The sequence below is a fragment of the Bolinopsis microptera genome, chromosome 8 (assembly GCF_026151205.1).
Source record: "Bolinopsis microptera isolate Bmic1 chromosome 8, MBARI_Bmic_1.0, whole genome shotgun sequence".
Lineage (NCBI taxonomy): Eukaryota > Metazoa > Ctenophora > Tentaculata > Lobata > Bolinopsidae > Bolinopsis > Bolinopsis microptera.
Window position 1 is genome coordinate 5351470 of NC_087079.1, and position 22261 is coordinate 5373730.

The following is a 22261-nucleotide window of genomic DNA, read 5'->3' on the forward strand; positions in this document are numbered from 1 at the left end:
TTTTTTTTCTAAAAAGGGCTTACGATTGACAATTTATTCCAACTTTGGGTGTTTTATATATATAAATATCAGAAGAGATTCCCAACCCACTATTTCACATACTTCTCAGGTTGTTTGAGCTGATAATACACTCCATGAACCTGGAGCTGAAGAGGTCGGGATATGACGGTGCTATCACACCAGACCACACCTCACTGTTAGAGCTGTTAGAGCACTTCATGTTTAGTAAGGAGGGGCTGGAGGAGGAGGAGGAGGAGGAGGGGGATTGGAGTGATCTTAGTTGTGTTAAGCAGTGGTCTTCTAAGGTAACTTTAGTAATCTACCCATTTGACTGAGATGGGTTTAGGTTACCAGACTTTTTGCCACGGCTTTAACTTATTTTTACTTAATTTCATCAAAGTTGAAAGTTTATAATGACTCTAAACATATTCACATAATTATTACAGTTGGTACAAGAGATCCTCCTGTTCTTCAACCTGCTGGGAGTATGGGACGGTAAGAGTGATATGGAGCTATACAGGATTAGTCTTAGAGTTCTCCTGGGCTGTCTTCATCACCATAGTTACGAGGTTGGTTAATCATCACCCCTTAGCAATCAGCATCTCTAGTCGTCATATCATGTAGCTACATAATATGAAGGCTTTGTTTCACTTCTAAATGAAAAGCTTTTATATTCAGGTTGTTGCATCATCACCAGTTTAACTTCTCCGACTGAAATGCAATCAATGTTGAAATAAATAAACCACAAGTAACCACCTCAGTACGTTTCAACAGCTGCCTCCAAACTCCACACCCTACTAGACCACCCCTACTTTGAGTCCTACTACACAGCTAGTTATGTGCTAGGAGCACTGCACTTCGTTATAGCACCCACACTTGAGGACGGTTAGTAACCATAGTAACTCCCCTTCTAGTAACCATAGTAACGCCCTACTAGTAACCATAGTAACGCCCCTTCTAGTAACCATAGTAACGCCCTACTAGTAGCCATAGTAACGCCCCTTCTAGTAACCATAGTAACGCCCTACTAGTAGCCATAGTAACGCCCCTTCTAGTAACCATAGTAACGCCCTACTAGTAACCATAGTAACGCCCCTTCTAGTAACCATAGTAACGCCCTACTAGTAGCCATAGTAACACCCTACTAGTAACCATAGTAACGCCCCTTCTAGTAACACTATGGGAGCACCTCCTGTCATAACTTCTCAGAATATTCTGCGTATGTGTGTGGGTGTGACAGCAGGTATGGGTGCCTCTTTTTATGTTTTAACATGTAATTTGATTACATGATCATATTATGAACAATAAACAAATAACGTACTTACAGAAGTGAACCAGCTGCACATCTTGCTAATCCCCCTGGTGCACACAGCCCTCACACGGTGGGGCACTATTCTGGGGCTAGATCAGTCAGCACTGGATCAGTTGCCTGGAGACGAGCACTCTCCTGACTTCATGGACGACTTCTCATGTTCATTGATACACATGAGTGGGAGAGCTTTATTAGTAACCAGGTGAGAAGGATCTAGAAACCACGTGAGGGTTGTCATAGTAACCACGTGACTATAACCACCAGAGATACAAGTTCTTAGTTCAAGTAATATGCCGTCGAAGATGATTAACACAACAGTATTTTGATACCAACCCCTCAGGTGTATCCGGCAGTAGCAAAGTTCTCTAAAGAAAACAACGACACAGCAGTAGCCGCCACTGCTAGAGAGTTCCTGAAGATACAGGAGTTGTTGGAGGAAGATATTATCCTGATGAACAGAGCTAGGATGGAGCGGTTAGAGGGCTATGAGAAGGTAAGTCACGTGATAATGAGAAGGTAAGTTACGTGATAATGAGAAGGTAAGTCACGTGATAATGAGAAGGTAAGTCACGTGATAATGAGAAGGTAAGTCACGAGATAATGAGAAGGTAAGTCACGTGATAATGAGAAGGTTAGTCACGTGATGATGAGAAGGTAAGTCACGAGATAATGCAATGAGAAGGTAAGTCACGTGATAATGAGAAGGTAAGTCACGTGATAATGAGAAGGTAATTCACGTGATAATGAGAAGGTAAGTCACGTGATGATGAGAAGGTAAGTCACGTGATGATGAGAAGGTAAGTCACGTAATAATCAGAAGGTAAGTCACGTGATAATGAGAAGGTAAGTCACGTGATAATGAGAAGGTAAGTCACGTGATAATGAGAAGGTAAGTCACGTGATAATGAGAAGGTAAGTCACGTGATAATGAGAAGGTAAGTCACGTGATAATGAGAAGGTTAGTCACGTGATGATGAGAAGGTAAGTCACGCGATAATGAGAAGGTAAGTCACGTGATAATGAGAAGGTAAGTTACGTGATAATGAGAAGGTAAGTTACGTGATAATGAGAAGGTAAGTTACGTGATAATGAGAAGGTTAGTCACGTGATGATGAGAAGGTAAGTTACGTGATAATGAGAAGGTAAGTTACGTGATAATGAGAAGGTAAGTCACGTGATAATGAGAAGGTAAGTCACGAGATAATGAAATGAGAAGGTAAGTCACGTGATAATGAGAAGGTAAGTTACGAGATAATGAGAAGGTAAGTCACGTGATAATGAGAAGGTAAGTCACGAGATAATGAGAAGGTAAGTCACGAGATAATGAGAAGGTAAGTCACGTGATAATGAGAAGGTAAGTCACGTGATAATGAGAAGGTAAGTTACGTGATAATGATAAGGTAAGTCACGTGATAATGAGAAGGTAAGTCACGAGATAATGAGAAGGTAAGTTACGTGATAATGAGAAGGTAAGTCACGTGATAATGAGAAGGTAAGTCACGAGATAATGAAATGAGAAGGTAAGTCACGTGATAATGAGAAGGTTAGTCACGTGATGATGAGAAGGTAAGTCACGCGATAATGAGAAGGTAAGTCACGTGATAATGAGAAGGTAAGTTACGTGATAATGAGAAGGTAAGTTACGTGATAATGAGAAGGTAAGTTACGTGATAATGAGAAGGTTAGTCACGTGATGATGAGAAGGTAAGTTACGTGATAATGAGAAGGTAAGTTACGTGATAATGAGAAGGTAAGTCACGTGATAATGAGAAGGTAAGTCACGAGATAATGAAATGAGAAGGTAAGTCACGTGATAATGAGAAGGTAAGTTACGAGATAATGAGAAGGTAAGTCACGTGATAATGAGAAGGTAAGTCACGAGATAATGAGAAGGTAAGTCACGAGATAATGAGAAGGTAAGTCACGTGATAATGAGAAGGTAAGTCACGTGATAATGAGAAGGTAAGTTACGTGATAATGATAAGGTAAGTCACGTGATAATGAGAAGGTAAGTCACGAGATAATGAGAAGGTAAGTTACGTGATAATGAGAAGGTAAGTCACGTGATAATGAGAAGGTAAGTCACGAGATAATGAAATGAGAAGGTAAGTCACGTGATAATGAGAAGGTAAGTCACGAGATAATGAGAAGGTAAGTCACGTGATAATGAGAAGGTAAGTCACGAGATAATGAGAAGGTAAGTCACGTGATAATGAGAGTTTTGAAGTTGTTTTCTAACATAAAGGCTTTAAATCCTACATATCCTGTTTTACAACAGTATTCATCCAGGACATTACGACCCAGTACAAGAAACGTGTTGAGTTTGAAGTTAACCGACATATTCTGGACACCAACGGTCGACACAACAAACATCACGCCAGTGAGTATAAGGACCGGGGGTAGGGGGGCCGGGGGAGATGTGACATGTGGGTGCGGTAATATTTTGTAAATAGTGCGATTCCTAACCTGCCCAAAACTTTTTATGTGCAGGCAAATTTGGAGACAAAAACACTGCAATAAAGCTGGACACTTCGCCAAATTTGCTGCTTTTATGTACTCTTAGGTTGGATTTAAACAGCTTAATATATTACGTTGCCTTACACGATTGTTTTTGTTAACACGACAATTAACTTACAAGATGTGTGACGTAATGTCTTAAACTGAGTTTCCTGACAATTCAATATGTATAAAATTATAAATCTAGAACTACCCTCATAGAAGGTTTTACAATTAGATTCAATATTATAACTTTAGTCTTTAGAATAAACTATTCCAACACATTGTGTGTATAAGCGACTAGCATGACTTATACAAAGTGCCTCAATTTCAATCTGTTGAGGGATCCAGCTTGATACGTCGTTCATTTACCAAGATTCACCCCTTTTTTTTTTATTTTAATCAAATATTGATAGAATTGATGCAATATTGATGCAATTTGCTATCCTTCTGGGCGGGACCTCGAAGGATGGAGGAGGGGGTTATGTTCACTACCAGGGTCCAGGGTCGATAATAAAAGTAGTGTGACTTTATCAATGTTTGATAAATGAAAGTCATTTTTAATTTCCCGCCTGGCATCAAGTATATAATATTCATAACTATATAGTATATTATATTTATTACTTACCTTACCACTACCACCACTACCACTACCCCAGTAATAAAGGAGTGGAAAGAACGTAAGAAAGTAAATTCATTACTTAAAGTAAATTCATTACTTAGAGTATATTCATTACTTAAAGTAAATTCATTACTTAAAGTGTATTTATCACTTACCTTACCACCACCACCACTACCACTACCCCAGTAATAAAGGAGTGGAAAGAACGCAAGAAGTTCATGACATCAGACCGGGGTGTGTGGGGAGGCGATGGCAACAAGACCCCTCTCTACTGGAAGAGGGATACCCACGAGAACTACACCAGGATGAGACTCAGGACCTGTCCTAATAATGAGTTTAACCCTCATAACGACGCTAAGTTCTACGATGAGTACGATGTCTTGAGGTTAGTTAATAGTTCATATCTGCCTATCTGATGGTACCCGCGGGGGGGGGGGACGGAAATAGCTACGACCCTCACCCCATTATTCTTGCTGTTTTTCTGTAAAAGATTCGATTTTCCCTCCTTTCAATATCGGGATACATACAAATTGCGATACAAACCCCGTAAATAAAGCTGAGCCCCTTCCCTTTTAAATAAAACTTTCTTTTTACCAGAGAAGAGAGCTCGGTTAACCTGCTGGGAGTATCAGAGGAGGCCCGGATAAGAGCTGACAAGGAGACCCAGGAGTCCTGGGAAGTGGTCATGAACAACAACATTCCTGATGTCACCGACGACGAACAGCTTATATTCTTCGAGGTAGGATTCAGGAATTAAGTAACTCGTGATTTTGGTGAGGTTAGATTACGAATTGGTTATATTTTATGTAGGGTCACTAAGAACAGGAACTGTACCAACATTAACTATTATTCTTCAACTAGGACTGTCACCTGGTGACACTGCTCAATATAATCCCTGGCACCCTGAAAGTTTCACCTACTCACATCTACTTTTACGAGCATGAAAAGGATGAAACTCACCACAAATTGTCCCATAACAATCTGGTGTGGAAGATAAAGGACATCCGTGAGATTCACTTGAGAAGATATAATCTCAGATACTCTGCTATTGAGTTCTTCTTAACGGATCAGACTAACCATTTTATTAATCTGAGGTTGGTTTTTATTTTACCTTCTCGTTATTGTTGTGCTTAGATTTTTCTCTGTTTCATTGAATTGAGACTTATTTGGAGTATGGTTTTCAATCATTTCTCAGCGCATTATAGTTATCTGGCCACACAACATTGAGCCACAAGTGTTTATTGAGAGTTATGTTAGGATAAATACAATAATGTATAAAAACAATTCCTTCACAGCAAATACCACCGCAACAAAGTTTACAGCAAGATAATGTCTCTGAGACCAGCAAACCTAGTTCACGGCATTACCCGCACCCCCGAGGAGATGGTCGCCAGTTCCAACATCACTAAAAAGTGGATGGAGAGGAGAATCTCCAACTTTGAGTACCTCATGAACTTAAACACGATCGCTGGACGAACCTACAACGATCTCTCCCAGTACCCCGTCTTCCCCTGGGTGTTGACTGATTACCTGAGCGACTCTATAGACTTTGAGAGCCCTCTCTGTGAATGTTTCAGGGACTTCAGCAAGCCTATCGGAGCACAGATACCAGAGAGAGCAGAGCACGCAGATATAAAGTACCACTCCCTCCCTCAGGACGGTCTGGACCCTCCCTTCCACTGGGGAACACACTACAGTAACCCAGGTGCTGTGCTTTACTACCTGGTTAGGATGGAGCCCTACACTTCACTTCATATTGACCTTCACGGCAGGTTCGACCACCCTGACCGGCACTTCTACAACATCAACAACAGTTTCAATAGCTCCACCAGAGGTCAGGGCGACTGCAAGGAGCTCATTCCGGAGTTCTTTTACCTCCCTGAGTTCCTTGTTAACTCTAATGAGTTTGATTTTGGGACCAGGCACGATGGGAAGCCTGTGGGAGATGTTATTCTACCTAACTGGGCTAAATCACCTGAGGATTTCATTGTTAAACACAGGTTAGAGGATAATACAGTCGTTATAATTAGCTGCTATAATAATATATCGTTATAATTAGCTGCTATAATAATATATCGTTATAATTAGCTGTTAATATAATATAATGTTATAATTAGCTGCTATAATAATATATTGTTATAATTAGCTGTTAATATAATATAATGTTATAATTAGCTGTTAATATGCTACAGTCGTTATAATTAGCTGCTATAATAAGATAAGTTGTGGAACACAACAAGAAAATTGAGAATAATCTTGTGCGAGGGTAGGGACCCAGATGTCGTTTCTAACCGAAATAAACTTCTTCTTATCTATGAATTACAAAATACTTAATTAGATTATTACATAATTTAAATGAACTTAAAGCTAATTGTTCTCAAATCTCAAGTATGAACACGTTTGTAGTAGAATTATCAAATAAAAACCTGGCAAATAACTCTGGTTAACGTCTCAGAGCGGCGTTAGAAAGCGACTACGTATCGAACAATATAAACTACTGGATAGACCTGATATTTGGGTACAAACAGAGGGGGCAGGCTGCTAAAGAGGCTCTTAACGTCTACCACTACACTAGCTACGAGGGTAAGGGTCCTAGCACAACATGCCTTGTTTTCTGGTATAACTCTATCTGCAAGGGTCCTAGCACAACATGCCTGTAATTTGTTTTCTGGTATAACTCAATCTGCAATCTACACTTTGTTTTTATTTTGGCCAAAGCCGGCCATATTATTAGTATTGATATCAAGTTTATTAAAATTAAATAAAAAATTGCTACAATTCCGAATGCGTCATTGAGTTTTACACTACACAAAAGACGCTCTTTGCATAATCACAAAAAGAAAGTAATCACGTAAACTCTACAGGTATGGTAGATCTAGATAACGAAAAAGACCCCAAGAAACGGCGGGCACTGGAGGCTCAGATCAGTAACTTTGGACAGACACCCCGTCAGATATTCAAGGAACCCCATCCTAAGAGAATGAATCTGTCAGAGGCATCCTCACTTAAGGGTTTACTATTATAGTTTATTTCTTGTCAGTTTGGGAACATTTAGTAGAAATCTTGAAAATGCACCTATATATGTAGTATATTCTGTAATGAACTCACTAAAGGGTTTGTTGAAGTTCAACTGAACTATTTAATCAGAAATGTTGCACTGCACCGAACTCTAATCTGTTTTAATCTACTCTAATCTGCAATAGGAAACACTGATATTATTCTTACTACTAAGTTTGGAAAGTAGTACACTGTGATCTAACACACTTCCCCCTAACTCAGGTTCAGCTCTATCACACGTGCTAAATGCACCCGCCCTGAAAGCTAATGCAATACAGATGGGTGCTCCCGAGAACCCACTCATATTTGCGGGAGTCAGTGGAGGGTCTCCCAATCAAGTTATAGAACGGGGTGTCATGGACAACCTGGTTAGTTTACTTTCTTTAAATATTTGAGCGGTTTAGTCGAACAAAGTGCCTTATCATTTTCTTCAATTTATAAGTGTACCAGAGAAGTTAAACTCCGCTACTGTAACATGAAATAACATCTCAAATTCCTTACATGTTCCAGACTTGATCCATGTTTATTGTGCAGGTTACGATATCCAGGAATGGAGTGTATGGTATCCACAACTGGTTAGCAAGGTGGACTGGAGCTCATCCTTTCTACTGTGAGAAGGATACTCAGGTACGACATTCTCAGCTTAAAATCTTAATTTCATATCATCAAGTTTGAACAATAAATGGTGAAAGCATCAGATTTTAAGATACAGTGAGTTGTCCCAGATACAAACTTAAAATTCTCGTCCATCTCCGACGAATTTGCTGATACCATGATGTACTAACTCTCCTTCTAACCCGCAGCTAGAAGAAGGAGTAAGGTGCGTATCAGGGCCCTTCTCCCCCGGAGCCCGCACACCCTGCAACCTAGTGCGACTAAGTGCGGACGGGAAGGTGCTGTTCACAGCCGGACTCTGGGATAACAGCATCAGAACAGGACGTGTGAACCAGCACGAGATAATCCCTCTAGGAGTTCTCTACCACCACAAGAACGTGATATCCTGCATGGAACTAGATGGGAAGTACCTAGCTACCGGTGGTAGAGACACCACGGTAGTGATCTGGAAGTTGCTGAGGAAGGGAGGTGAGTGTAACGGACTGAAGCCTCATCCCAGTGCGATATTATACGGCCACAACTCGGAGGTGACGTGCGTGGCGCTGAGTCAGGAGCTGGATATAGTGGTGTCTGGATCTACAGAGGGCATTGTCCTGATTCATACCCTGAAACAGGGAACCTATATCCGCACTCTGGTGCCCCATGTTCCCACGGAGCCTGACTCGGACCACTTCACTGTGTCCTTTGTGGGTATTGCTAGTAACGGGAACCTTGTTATTGCTGGCAAGCTGCCAAGTAACAAGGGCGGTCACCACTCTGTCATATACCTCTACACTCTGAACGGGAAGCTGATAAAGCGAGCTAAGTTAGAGGACGAAACAAGTGCCATGTTCCTGGAGGGGAACAGAGTAGTGTTGGGAGGAACTACTGGGTCTCTGGAGATACGGGACACTGACTACATCAACATCAAACATAAACTAAGGCTCAAGACAGGGGTGGTGGCTGTGTCCAAGGACCCTAGAAACCAGCATTTGTTTGTTACGACCACTGATGGCAAGCTGCTTATATTAACTGCTACAGCTAAACCTTTTAGTAAAACTAAAAAGTAGTGGAATTGTGTGCATGTTTTTACAAGGAAAATTAAGTTTTTATCGTGTTTCTGTAGTGCTTGTATCTGATCTTATAAGAAAGATCAATTTGAAAACTTACAAATAACAGAAAGTAAAATTTAAGTTTGATTTAAGTTTGAAGGATTGAATTGCAGAGGAAAGTATCCACTTGCACGGTTATACAATTCTTACTTGAGTTCTATAAAGTTATTCTACTGATACGGCACTTTTTTGACGACATCAATTATATAATTTGATTGGAACAATGGAACTCTTGCTTTGTCGCAGAAATATCTACTACGTATTTAGGTTAAATTAGATTAGCCATTTTGAATGAAGACTTGGATTGCAGTGCAACTAAGCAGTTTGGTATAATTGATCATTTTCATTTCGTGTACTGAATATATTGTATTGATTTATAAGAAATTTATCTGTTAAACTTCAATTTAAGTGTTTTTGTTACAAGAAATTATATCAGTTGTATAAAGTAAAGCTAAAGTTGCAGATAAAATGGTGCTATCCCCTAATTAGGCTTATCAGCGTCTGAAATACTCTAGGAAACCTTTTTAGAAGGATCCCAACATTCGAAGTGTGAGTGATTTAGCACCCCGCGTACTGTTGACAAGCCCGTATATTACATAATATGACAATTTTATGTTGGTTTATTGGTTATGTACTCTTAGTTTAATTTATCTGTGTTAGATGTGAGTTGACAGCCGAATTATTTGCAGTTAATTAAGTATTTCCTCGTTCTTTCCTTGGCGTTTGATGATCTTACCATTGCTCCCCTACCACTTCTAGTTTAACACTTAATGTTCGATTAATGATGTATCCAGGGCTACGAAATGCTAGTTTGAGTACCGTATTATACTTATGAGATGCGAACACTGTTAAATTTGTAGATGTTACATCAGTTTATTTGGGACGCAATGTGTGCACCAGCGTGGAATACAGAATAGACGACTTTTGTAACATCTCCGCCGTTGTACTTGTACGTAGATAATTTCCCGTTGCACTTGTATGTAGGAAATACCACCATCCATGTGTCTAATCCAGTCCATGAGTCATTAAGGGAATAATGGTTTAATGGGCTGTGTTAATTTGAAATCATGCTCGGAACAATTCCGACAGCTTACTCAAAGTTGGACTATTTTACGGTAGATAGGAGTTACCATATTCCGACAGCTTACTCAAAGTTGGACTATTTTACGGTAGATAGGAGTTACCATGTTCCGACAGCTTACTCAAAGTTGGACTATTTTACGGTAGATAGGAGTTACCATATTCCGACAGCTTACTCAAAGTTAGACTATTTTACGGTAGATAGGAGTTACCATATTCCGACAGCTTACTCAAAGTTAGACTATTTTACGGTAGATAGGAGTTACCATATTCCGACAGCTTACTCAAAGTTAGACTATTTTACGGTAGATAGGAGTTACCATGTTCTCTCAAAGTTAGACTATTTTACGGTAGATAGGAGTTACCATGTTCGTGAGCTTGTGTTGAGTTGCTAGTCGGTTGTGTGCTAATTTTGCAGTTTGCACTTCTCAAATGCATTTTGGTATTGTCTCTCGTGTTCTATCCCAAATCAAGCCGTAGATATTTAGTGATATGTTTTATTTTTCAAGTAAAGACTGCAGATTGTTTTTCGATGTGATAATAACGATGTTAAAATTAATGGAACTACAAACGACTTGTACCATTAGTATAGTAGTATATAGTTGTAGTATTGCATAATAAATATTAGTACATAATTAAGTGACATAATAAGTCATCGTGATCCTCTCATTTTTGACATGTCTGTGTTTACTCTTGACTCACTTTGCACTTTGTCAGAGTATGCTGATTTCGTATCTTGTACAACGCATATATTGTCATTACCTCTTTTTTTATATCTCATATCTGGCCATTTGCTAGTATTTAAATTTTTATTTTCGAAGCAAAAAACTTGATAAAGATATGAAGTTGAACGGTACTAACTAATGAAACTACATAATCAATTGCAATGCCTATCGTCTAGTAGTAGTAGTACATATTATGATCAAACATAGTAGTGGGCAATATCTGTCTATGAAGCCCGACCAAGGCGAGATATTAGGGTAGACGACGTTAGTAGTTTGGGAATTATTGTATCGTGATGCACCACTGGGCCACGCCGAGCTGCGAAGGATTGACATAATTAGAGTTCGGTTTGTATTCCCAACCTAGGCCTTTAAAAAGCCGAGTGATTTTGGATTTGCTGGTTTAAATTTAGTTGGTGCTAACAAGTGATAAGACTGATATCAAATCACTCGCCAGCGTGCTGTCAGTGTTAAGTGTTAAGTGACTTGGCCTGGGTTATTACCATTTTGTAACGAAATGGTCTCACCGGAACTCTAACCTCTATAGTGAATTAGAATACACATAACCATGGTCCTAATCCTCCTCCGATCCATTGTTAAAAGTTAATGGACTGACCCGACGAGCACTACTTCAAGTGTTTCACGGGTGATACTCGTAAAATATGTGTTCAAAATATCCAAGACTGTCGACGAGTCCAACTCGGTGCGCGTTTTGATAGGCTATTAACTGTAACCGGACTTATAGTTATATTATTACGCGAAAAGTGGCATGCAACGTATGTCAAGCATTTTGCCTAGTCTGTAGTCAGTTATACTTATACTTATATTACTTTGAGGCACAATTAGATTTTGACCGTTCTGTGTACATTAATTGTAAATGCTGATTTCGATTTTAATGGTAAGTATTTAAAGTTAAGGTGCGCAGATTTGTACTTCAAATTTTTATATTATCTTCACGACTACTTTAAAACCAAAATTAATTTTAATCCTAAATAGTCAGTGTAATAAGTGCCAAGCGCGAGCACAGAACTTTTTTCTCCGATTTCGATAAATTTGGTACCAAAAGTTGTTTAAAAATGTGAATAAAATAAATCCACCGTGTAGCAGTTTTTTAGTTTTTGGCCTGTAACTTTCACATTTTCAGTTATTATCACATAATTATTATGGCATCGTAATAAGCTCATCGAGACAAAACTTTTGGTACTAATATTTTAAGATTTAAAGGAAAATTATTTTCAAACATTTTTAATCTGAACACAAGGTCTCCCCCCCCCCCCCCCCCCCCCCTTGTTGCTTGTGTGAAATTTTGACCAAATTTTTAAGTTCATTACGATCCTGTATGAATTATTTCAAAATATACAATATGTTAGGAGTTATAGGCATTTTAAGCAATAAATTACCCATTTTTCGTCCTTTGTACACTCTTGCGATGCACAGGAGGCCCACATACAGCTCAACGTTATCAGTTATCGTGCTACACGGTGAATTTTCATTATTCACACTTAGAGGCAACTTTTGGTACCAAATTTATCAAAATTAGAGACAAAAAATTCTTTGTCAGCTCATGGCGCTTATTACATAGACTAAAAGCATAAACAGCCCAAATTACTTTTTTTAAAATTTCTTATGAAAAGGCCCTGAGGCCGAGGGTATGAAAGTAATTTATTTTGGTGTATTTTGTACGCTGATTATCCGAATCACGCGCGCTATATATAATACTCCACAGCACAATTTGATTTGTATTGTGCTCGGGCCAATATAAATATTTCGAAAAGAAAGCATGAGTGCACGCGCTAATTCAGAAAAGTATCATCCGTAAATGGTCAACTTTTACATTGTACATGAATTTTAAACTAAAATAATGAAATTAGTGTTTTACTAATTCATAACTTGTCACTTAGGTAAAAACTAAAAATTCTTAGCGAGTGGTTTGGTGGTATGTGGTACTAAATTAATTTTGCATCGTAATCCATGGACGATGTTTGCTTTGCATTTTCATTTACTAGGCCGCGCTCAGCCTGTCCACTGTCGGATGATAATTAATCACTCTACACTCGACTGTCACGTGACTTTTTCAACTCGTTCTCTAGCTGGTCCTGAACGACTATTCGAAACCTTAACCCTCTTATCTGATCCTTGATTCACGATGTCAATCCTTCGCAGCTCGGTGAGGCACAGTGGTGCATCTCGCCGAATCTACCGAAGAGAAGCATTATTTGCGAGAAGCATTATTTGATGCGCGCGCGACCCAGTAGTGCATCGCGCTACAAATCTGATCCCAACCCTAACCCTAACCCAATCCTTAACAAAAGCATATGCTGAAACCCTAACCCTAACGAGAAATTAGACTAACTTCCTTATACGGTCATATCACGTGATCGAGACAGTTTTTCGCCTATATCTCGTCAGGGGAGCATTTTAACCCTATGTCATGGGGGGTGATTCGGAATCAGCGTCCGAAAATACATCGATTGAAGTTGGTTTCAACTGCAAACTGTCGGGGGCCCTTTTAGAACAATCTCGAAGATCGACTGTAGAGTGATTTAGTACGCTCGCAGCCTGTCATTCCGCCAAATCTCTATTGTTAATTTAATGAACATGATAGCCTGAGGTCCCCAGGTAAATTTTCATATCATATTTACTTGGCACGCAATTCTTTATGCGCGGCGCTATTTTCATAAAGCTTCTGAATCTTACGTGAAACATGAAAGAAGCAAGCAATAACAAATAAAATCAATGAAAATAATTAATTATGGCAATCTGTTATATTATTAAATGGACTGACCCGGCGCGCGCTACTTCGTAGCATTTGCAATTGCCTCAGGCTCAAAATATTTCGAGAACAGATAAAAAAGCGGTGCGCGCTACTTCCAGTTCCAACTTCGAAGAAATTTAGACGATTAACATTCGTCAATTTATTACAGCTCGAAGCTCTGCTACGATCTTCGTGTCGCGTCGCGTCGAAGCGTCGATGGTCGAAGCGGCGCTGTCTTCCAAGCGATGTAAACTACTAGCACCAAATAACCCTGCAAAGCTTATATTACAATTTACAATTTAAAATTAGCGCACCTTGCACTTGACTGCAGACTGCACTGGTGACAAAGTGACAACGTCCTTTTTAATCAGTTAATCATTACCTAGCTTACAGCTACTCGGCTGGCCTGATGCTTGCTTAATTTCTTCACGTAGAGTGCAAGAAGCTCAAAAAGAGCACCGTACACAAGGATTGGCTTGCCAGGTATTTGTAATTCCAGTGACACAAATCAGTATCTTTGCTTGAAAGCGCGGCCCGGCCGTAGTCCGTACTTCGCAGCAAATAGCCACGAAGTAAAGGGGCTGATTTGACAACAATTTGTAAGTCTCCCTAGCCAGGAATTTTAAAAGTTTTTACGAAAGGGTTGATATACTAAAAGTACGACAGTAGTTTCATATTCAACGTATTTTGAACGCTGATTATAATTCATCCCCTCATCCCCTTCTCTAACCCTAACGCTAACCCTAACACTGTAACAGTAACGCTAACCCTCGCTATAGAAATTGTGAAACAATTTATAGGTCACATTATATCATATATACTAGTAGTGAAACACGAATACGATTGTGTAGTGTTGAGGTTGGGGCTTTTGTTAAAACACATGAAAGCACGCTGTCGTGTGGCGACAGCTACAGGCGAGTAAATCAGTGATTGTAAAAGCCTGCATTAACTTATTAATACTTGGGGACCCCTTCAAAATACAAGGGCAGGTCTCTCCCGTAAGTTGGGGTGGTCTGAGGTGCTTATCTCCTTTGCAGTAACCCTAAGCCACTCTGTGCCGAGGCACTATATATATACTAGCTCTAGGGGGGTTAGTCCTACGAGTACGAGCCAGAGAGCGTGTATCACCAGCAAATCACAGCTTGGTAACTAGCCGACTTGCATCCGACTAGATTTGAACCCGGGCCTTCTGCTTTGGAGGCGATCGTGTTACCACTATAACACCACCCGGCCGACTTGGGGACTATTCATAAACACAAATGAAGATATGGCGGGGTTTGTCGCTTGACAGGCCTACCGCCGCCCAGTGAGCATTAACAAAATTAAATACATACCGCTGATCAGTGATCTTAACAAGAACTTCAACTAAATAAATGGTTTGACGTTTCGCATGTCATTAGCTATTATTTGAAATCTATTGTTTGTTACTTGGGACAATTAAAATACATGCGATACATTGTACTTGAACTTAAAGTAAACGTGAATGTCATATTCTCTCTTTTCATAACATCATTTTAGTGTACTACTAGTAGTAGTACTGCTACTAGTTACTACTACTACTACCAGTTTCTTTGTTATAATATACAGGGTGTACCGTAGAAAGTGTGTTTTTTTCCACTTCTGTAGTTTTCTGTAATTTTTTTACAAAATCAAACTTCATAGTTATTTTTAACTAAATTTTGTTGGAAATATATTTGAATTAATGATAGTAATAAAAAATATGGTTAATAGTGAAGCACCTTCCAAAAAAAGCCACCCTTCCCAAAAATTAAATATTTACATCACCCATGCACCATTTTCAAGCTTTCTAGACTTTATCGTGATTCTATGGGTTTGTTTTGCAATGAGAATTTGTAGCTTTTGAACTATAATGTATAAATTCTACAATCCAAGCTTTGAATTGAAGCATTGTTTATAATTTTGGTTTTAGTTTTTTATAAGCGACTTCGGGAACGAAATTAATTGTACTGCAGAACTAAAATTACATTCTCAGATGAAGTTCGCCTGCCTAACCATGCTAATTTCTACGCTGTTATTTTTGGTTGTGTCAGGTAAGAAATAAAGTTGCAATTAGTTAATAGTTTAAACAAAATAGGTGTCAAAGTATAAAATAGGAACGTGCATTTTATAACGATATTGTATTAATATTATCGAATCGAGGATATCAGTATAATAACAAAGTTTTTAATTGTTAAACTTGATATATTTAAAGTTAACGTTGATTTTACACTCGCCGTTTCTTACAAACAATTTATTAATTTCAGTTACGAGTACAACAGATGGCACTGAGGACGCCTCATCAGCGCCGCCAGTACTACCAGATCCAGAACCCACCGACGCACCCGTAGAAGCAGAAGAAGTGCCCGAAGCAGAAGTGCCTGAAGCAGAGGAGCCTGAAGAGACGCCAGCAGCAGAGGACCCTGATGATATGGATGTCAAAAGTACTGCTACTCACCCTCTTACGTCATCTATCATTCTTGCAACTGCAGTAGGAACTGGTGTCATGCTCGTGTTGGGCCGATACTGATCCCAGTCAGGTACCGTTAGTCATTAAAATAGCGATAAAAGGGGACCCTTGGTAATATAATGCGCTAGAAGAGTTTTAAAATATACTTTAAATTGTTGATCCTGGGATGCTCATAAAAGAACTTTTGAAATCGTGTTCAAGAATTTAGGGTTTTTACTATTTTTTGATAATTTTAATTCCATATAATTACTTTTTAAATTATGAAAATTGGTTCAATCTTTGTTTCATCTTTGTCACAGTTGTATAAAGTTGACAAAAAGAGAAATCACAGTTTCGACTTTTGATAGAAAAAGTTACAAAAATAATTTATACAATAAACATGAATTTTGTGACAATTGGTTCACTCAGAGTTCATTTCAAGTTTGTTCGAACTCCCCTCCACATACGATTAAACATAATAAAGCTTACAGCAGTTATGAGTAAAATCCGCCCCCAAAAATTATCGTCCAAAAGACTGATCTGTTAAAAGGGGATAAAACCATCAAAGAACAACCAAAAGTATGTATAAATCACTGATAAACTTATCACACTCCACCAAAATGCCTCAGTGAGATATTTTGGTAATAAACATCACCTTCAAATCAAGATGTTAACACAAATGATTAAATTCTATCACAAATAATGATTCATGACTAAAACATGCCACATTGAATTTGCAGGATAGTATCAACAAAGAATAACATGAGCGGTTTAAATCCAATATTCGCTACACGGACACCCACCAAGTCATTGAAAAAACCTGTTGTATGAATTATGACTGATCCGACCAACTTTTGATAACATTACACCGGTAAGTTTTCGTATCACTTGCTATGTAATCAGTCATCAGTCATCAAGTTTTAAAAATATAATCAATTATTTCATCATTGAAACATGCTTCAATATGATCACAAATAGGATATATACAAATTCATTTGCTGGATACACCGAAATCTCAAGTAAGGGTCACTGCGAATCATCCTTTGATATTTAATTTAAATTTTAAGGATGGCTTCGATTTGAGTTTTGGGTCATAGCCAATTTTAGATTCAACATAAAAATGATATTTTCATTCATTTAATGAAGTATCAAATCTTCAACCTTATCTGGCACTTAGATTCACTTTTAAATAATCTCCCTTACATATGCCACAAACAGTCAACTGTTTCGAAAATGTAAAGTCAGCATTACAGTTTGACTAAGCTGTAATACCGACTTTTTATTTTCAAAACAAAATTAACTATAGTTTATCTGTCAAATAATCAATACCAAAACTGATTAGATTTCAAAAAAATGAAAGTCTAGAAGTTCTGCTTAGACTTCATTTGCTTAGATTTAAAATCGTAAGAAAAACGGCAATATATAAAGGACAAAGGTTATATAACATCGTTGACATGCAATTTAGGATCCACTGGTGGATTATAATGGCAGATCAAAAGATCTATACTGAATATTCTGAATATTCTATACTGAATATTTTTCAGTTTTCTCCAGTTTGCTTTCTCGCCCGAGCCAGCGCGATAACTTGATTTGGGGGCCGGGTAAGATAACTGGTAGCTGTGTTCTAACAATATGGATCTGACTAGTTTCTGTTGCTCCGAAATCACTCCACCAATCCTCGATTCAGCACCGCAGAATAGTTGGCTAATTCTGTTATACGATTTCTGTAAACTTATCCACATCGAACAGTGTCGTTTGTAGCCACTTTTATAGACATCAAACAATCAAATGATTCCCTCATTGCATGATCGTGCTAACAAGTCGATGAAAGTTTCAAATCAGTAGTATTCGAAGAAGACTTAGTTTCGATTGCTCACAATATACGAAAAATCATCAACATCAAAAAGTTCGCCTATATTATTTCTGAAAATAGATGAACCACGAAACACAAGAATAGGGTTTATTATCGAGAAAGCTATCGTCAACGAAAACTTTAGTCTGAAGATGATAAGCGAAATGTCATCAAATTTCGGTGGACCATCCGGGTCATCGAAGTTCACATAACTATAATCATAAATCCTGAACGCCATCAACAGATGTCGTACTTCAATGTAGATAGCCGCACTGTAACACACCAAGAAAAGCACAAGAATGTTATTAACGATACTTTTAGCGACGATTATGGGCCGAGTGTCACTTTCATCTTCTGACGCGGCCCTGCTTTGAATGATAAGCGGGGTGGATTCACTGAGTTCTGAACCAACGCTGGTGAAACGATTGACGGCAAATTTCCGGGGTTCGGCAATCTTTTTAACTTTAGCCCGGACGATAGTCAAGCAGAGCATGATTCCAACAGAGCAGAGGATTACTGGTAGCGCGTCAGCTAGTACATAATAGATCTGGTCCTCGGTGCTGAAGTCTATTGTGTAGTAGATACACCAGCCGTCAGGTAGTGCCATCGTCTTAACTGAAATGTACACAAGTTTGTTAGCTTCCTGTGGTATTCATACCATATTAGGGAAATTGGGAGATTAGGGTTGGCCACGATCCGATACAGTCACGATACGACCTTTAAATATTGTCTCTAAACGGTCACAATACGGCCACAATTCGGCCACTAAACGGCCACAATACGGCCACTATACGGCCACAATACGGCCACAATACGGCTACTTTCGGGACCTCTACCGATAGTTGAAAGCTAAACTTCATTTGTGTACGACTATTCGATTGAAGACATTACATTTTAAATTTGATTTATGGAGGCATTAAAATTCAAACTTTATAGAGAACTCTAACAGCCGCATAGTGGCCGCGTAGCGGCCAAACCCAATCTCCCAATCTCCCCATATTATATAAAGGAAGAGCAGGGGTAGAAAATGACAAAAATGTTAACGTTAATGTAATTTCTACACAATCTAAGGCCTGAAAAATGTAACTGACGTCATAAAAACATGATATGAAGGGTCAAATTGCATATCAATTACCATGTCTCCAGAAACAGACTTATAAATCACTAACTATCTTTCCAGAAATGTGCCCAAAGAAAATGAAATGAATGTGCGGGGTATCATTGAATATTGCATAATATTTATAACTCCCACCTGAGGTTAGAGACAGCCAGCCTCTGAGAGCGAAGGCTACAACATACACCAGGAATATCATCAAGTAGACTCTAGCTTTGGACAGCCTCATCCATGGTAAATACAAGATATGAACCTGAAATGAAATGTTTTTATTATTTTTCTGTTTGTCTGTTTGTCTTTTTGTCTGTTTCTCTCTAATTATTTGTCTGTTTCTCTCTAATTTGCTTCTATTTTCACCCAATCTTACTATGGATATTAAGTTAATGGATATTAAGTTTGTTGAATAAGTACAGCGTGGCCCAGAAAACTTTCTGAAAGTATAATGGTTGCAAATACAAACCACATACAGCTACTCAATGAAAGTTTCCGGATTAAAAAGTACAGAAGCATTTTAGTTTGTTTGTTCTTCTGTGGGGTCTACCGCGCAATACAATAGTTTGGGCGTGTTTACAAGGAATATAAGGTAACGTAATGTCACTTTCAGTAAATCAATGTCTGTTATCAAATATGCTGATGTGCTTAGTACAATCATTTCGTGCCTTATTCAGAAAACTTGTCTTCCTTAACAGACCTTAGCCTATGATAAAGTGGAAACTAAACAAGGCATCTGAATTAGGGCACCGCTTGTTAGGAAGAAAAAGCACGCCCTAATGATGAAAAAATTAAGTATGGGTGAAAGCCTCGACGATCACTTCAAAACCAGTTCAACAGTATTACAGACGCAACATTTTGCACAGAACGGCTGATAATTGATATCGCGGGGGTCTCATCAGAACTAATAGGTTCTCCAAAACATAAAAATAAATTAAATTACGATGAAATATTCTACTTCTTAGCGTTTGTTAACGGTAATACTTTAAATCTTCAGTTCAAGAAATGAAGATTTAGCAAACTCACCCTAAAAAGAGCCATGAGAGTCATTAAGTAGAGAAGTAATCTGATGACACAAGTTGGCAGAGGAGCAAAGTAAGCACAGAACGCGTTAGCCCATACTGGATCTATAGGACTCCTCTTGTTCTGATGAAAAAGGAATTTAGATGAACTTAGGGGAAATGTAGCGTGTAGGATAATAATTAATCTGTATGCTTTAAATTCATTATTCATATTAGAGGACTCCTCACCAGAAAATAAATACTCTATGGTGGGTGTTGACTGTTCAATGTTCAGGGGGAAGGGATTTGCTGGGCGTTCACTGTTCAATGTTCAGGGGCAAGGGATTTGGTGGGTGTTCACTGTTCTATGTTCAGGGGGAAGGGATTTGCAGAAGAAGGAAATTACCTGGAGCATGAAGCTAGCGGTTACCACACCCACTACTCCGTTCAAAAAATCGCATAATGCGATGTGTAGATAAATTGCGTAGGTTGCGGGATGCTCCCCATTCGTTTTTAATATACCTGCAGATATAAGGTTATTTTTAATATACCTGCAGATATAAGGTTATTTCTAATATACCTGCAGATATAAGGTTATTTTTAATATACCTGCAGATATAAGGTTAATATACCTGCAGATATAAGGTTATTTTAATATACCTGCAGATATAAGGTTATTTTAGTATACCTGCAGATATAAGGTTATTTTAATATACCTGCAGATATAAGGTTATTTTAATATACCTGCAGATATAAGGTTATTTTTAATATACCTGCATGAGATATAAGGTTATTTTAGGAAATAAAATAACCTGTTTTCAACTTACCAGGCGCTAAACTGAGTTATTTTTGGGGTACCATTCGTGTAAATAATATCCCTGAATCGCTTCCTGGTTATTTTAAGAAGCACCAGAAATCTTACGACTACTTGTAGGCGTGATAGTACGTGAATTATCCACACACTCCTACATAATATTCAAACATAATCAGGTTACTTCTATACGTCACAAAGTCTATACGTCACAAAGTCATGAGACCTAAGAAATGAAGAAATCCAAATACCAACCGTGACATTTAATTAGATTATGTGAATGTTCTCTTTTAACAGGTCATGCTTATAGCTTTTATCCTTAACACGCACGTACAGAATTATAAATAGTAGTTTTAGAAAGTATTTAATAAAAAAGTGAGTAGCGGATTTATCTAATTTAGAGGGAGTGAGATTAGTGATTAGTCCTGTATATTTCTCGGAATAGCAGCACTTATATTTTATAATACTAAGAAATGGATGGAAGAAGATCACTATCAGTTGTTGTTGCATCAACATTGAATTGTTCACTGTTTAGTTTATTTCGCATGGTTTGTTCCACATGGTTTCTTGAATATTTTGATAAGACGACCGTGGAAAATTAAAATTAAAGCCGGAAAAACTTCTTTCACAAAAAGTTGGTTAGGTATACGATATTTAAATTACTGGACATTGTTCCTTTCAAAACGAGTATCTTTAATTTAGGAACCGAAATTCGGATGCTCATGCTCAAGTGCCGGCACATTCCCATTTGGCCTCTGAATAATTTCATTTATAAAAGTCTAGAGTTTGGTAATTTGTTTTAAAATCATGTCTAACTACAAGCGCTTTGCGTCTTGCGATTAACTTAATATGCCCAGACTGCACCGATGTCGCGTACCTTTTACTTTGTTTTGGAAATGTTTAACTATTTAATTAATCAAATAATTATAGTTATTTGTATACCCTGGCCTGCAGACAATAAATATTTGTAAAATTGATTACGGAGGGGAGGGAGATCTAAAATAATCGTAAAATGTGATACAATAAATATTTTAATAAATAAAATGTGAACAACCCCTTATTGAATTTTCAATGATTGATAAATATAATGATATGACAAATAACTTACTGTAAATAAGCATGGAGTTAACAGACATGGCAACCAGTCCCAGGGGTAGCCCGGAGATGGTGATGACGCTGCTCGCAATGGAGGTGTTGTAGATACTGATAGGAGGGGTAAGGTTACCATCACCCAGTAGGTTGATGCTGTCTAAAGCGTCATCTGATAATATCTCGTAGAAGTCTGGTGACGACATT

At 38.3% G+C, this 22261-nt stretch overlaps 3 protein-coding genes across 6 annotated transcripts in view; 2 read left to right on the forward strand and 1 right to left on the reverse strand.

Moving 5' to 3' along the window:
* LOC134820250 (neurobeachin-like protein 1) overlaps nt 1-9596 on the forward strand; it is a 162517-nt gene extending 152921 nt beyond the window's left edge. For all 4 annotated transcript variants that reach the window (XM_063830476.1, XM_063830477.1, XM_063830478.1 and 1 more), the window contains 15 exons: nt 110-305; nt 447-569; nt 762-885; nt 1328-1514; nt 1653-1805; nt 3602-3692; nt 4617-4815; nt 5028-5169; nt 5292-5524; nt 5726-6430; nt 6886-7013; nt 7295-7441; nt 7710-7855; nt 8022-8114; nt 8291-9596. In XM_063830476.1, coding sequence (XP_063686546.1) covers nt 110-305; nt 447-569; nt 762-885; nt 1328-1514; nt 1653-1668 — 646 coding nt within the window. In that variant the 3' untranslated portion in view covers nt 1669-1805; nt 3602-3692; nt 4617-4815; ... (6 more) ...; nt 8022-8114; nt 8291-9596. The remainder of the gene's footprint in view (nt 1-109; nt 306-446; nt 570-761; nt 886-1327; nt 1515-1652; nt 1806-3601; nt 3693-4616; nt 4816-5027; nt 5170-5291; nt 5525-5725; nt 6431-6885; nt 7014-7294; nt 7442-7709; nt 7856-8021; nt 8115-8290) is intronic.
* On the forward strand, nt 1779-16277 carry LOC134820102 (neurobeachin-like protein 2). Its single transcript, XM_063830323.1, has 12 exons — nt 1779-1805; nt 3602-3692; nt 4617-4815; nt 5028-5169; nt 5292-5524; nt 5726-6430; nt 6886-7013; nt 7295-7441; nt 7710-7855; nt 8022-8114; nt 8291-9095; nt 16015-16277. Exons 1-12 carry the CDS (start codon nt 1779-1781, stop codon nt 16275-16277), a joined length of 2979 nt encoding a protein of 992 aa, XP_063686393.1.
* A 271-nt stretch (nt 16278-16548) lies between these two features.
* The window catches only part of LOC134820255 (cystinosin homolog), a 96045-nt gene continuing 90332 nt past the window's right edge, over nt 16549-22261 (reverse strand). The window contains exons 2-6 of the mRNA XM_063830487.1: nt 22074-22261; nt 20561-20676; nt 20180-20299; nt 19301-19415; nt 16549-18663 (exon numbers count right to left, since the gene is read on the reverse strand). Coding sequence (XP_063686557.1) covers nt 18056-18663; nt 19301-19415; nt 20180-20299; nt 20561-20676; nt 22074-22260 — 1146 coding nt within the window. The 5' untranslated portion in view covers nt 22261 and the 3' untranslated portion in view covers nt 16549-18055. The remainder of the gene's footprint in view (nt 18664-19300; nt 19416-20179; nt 20300-20560; nt 20677-22073) is intronic.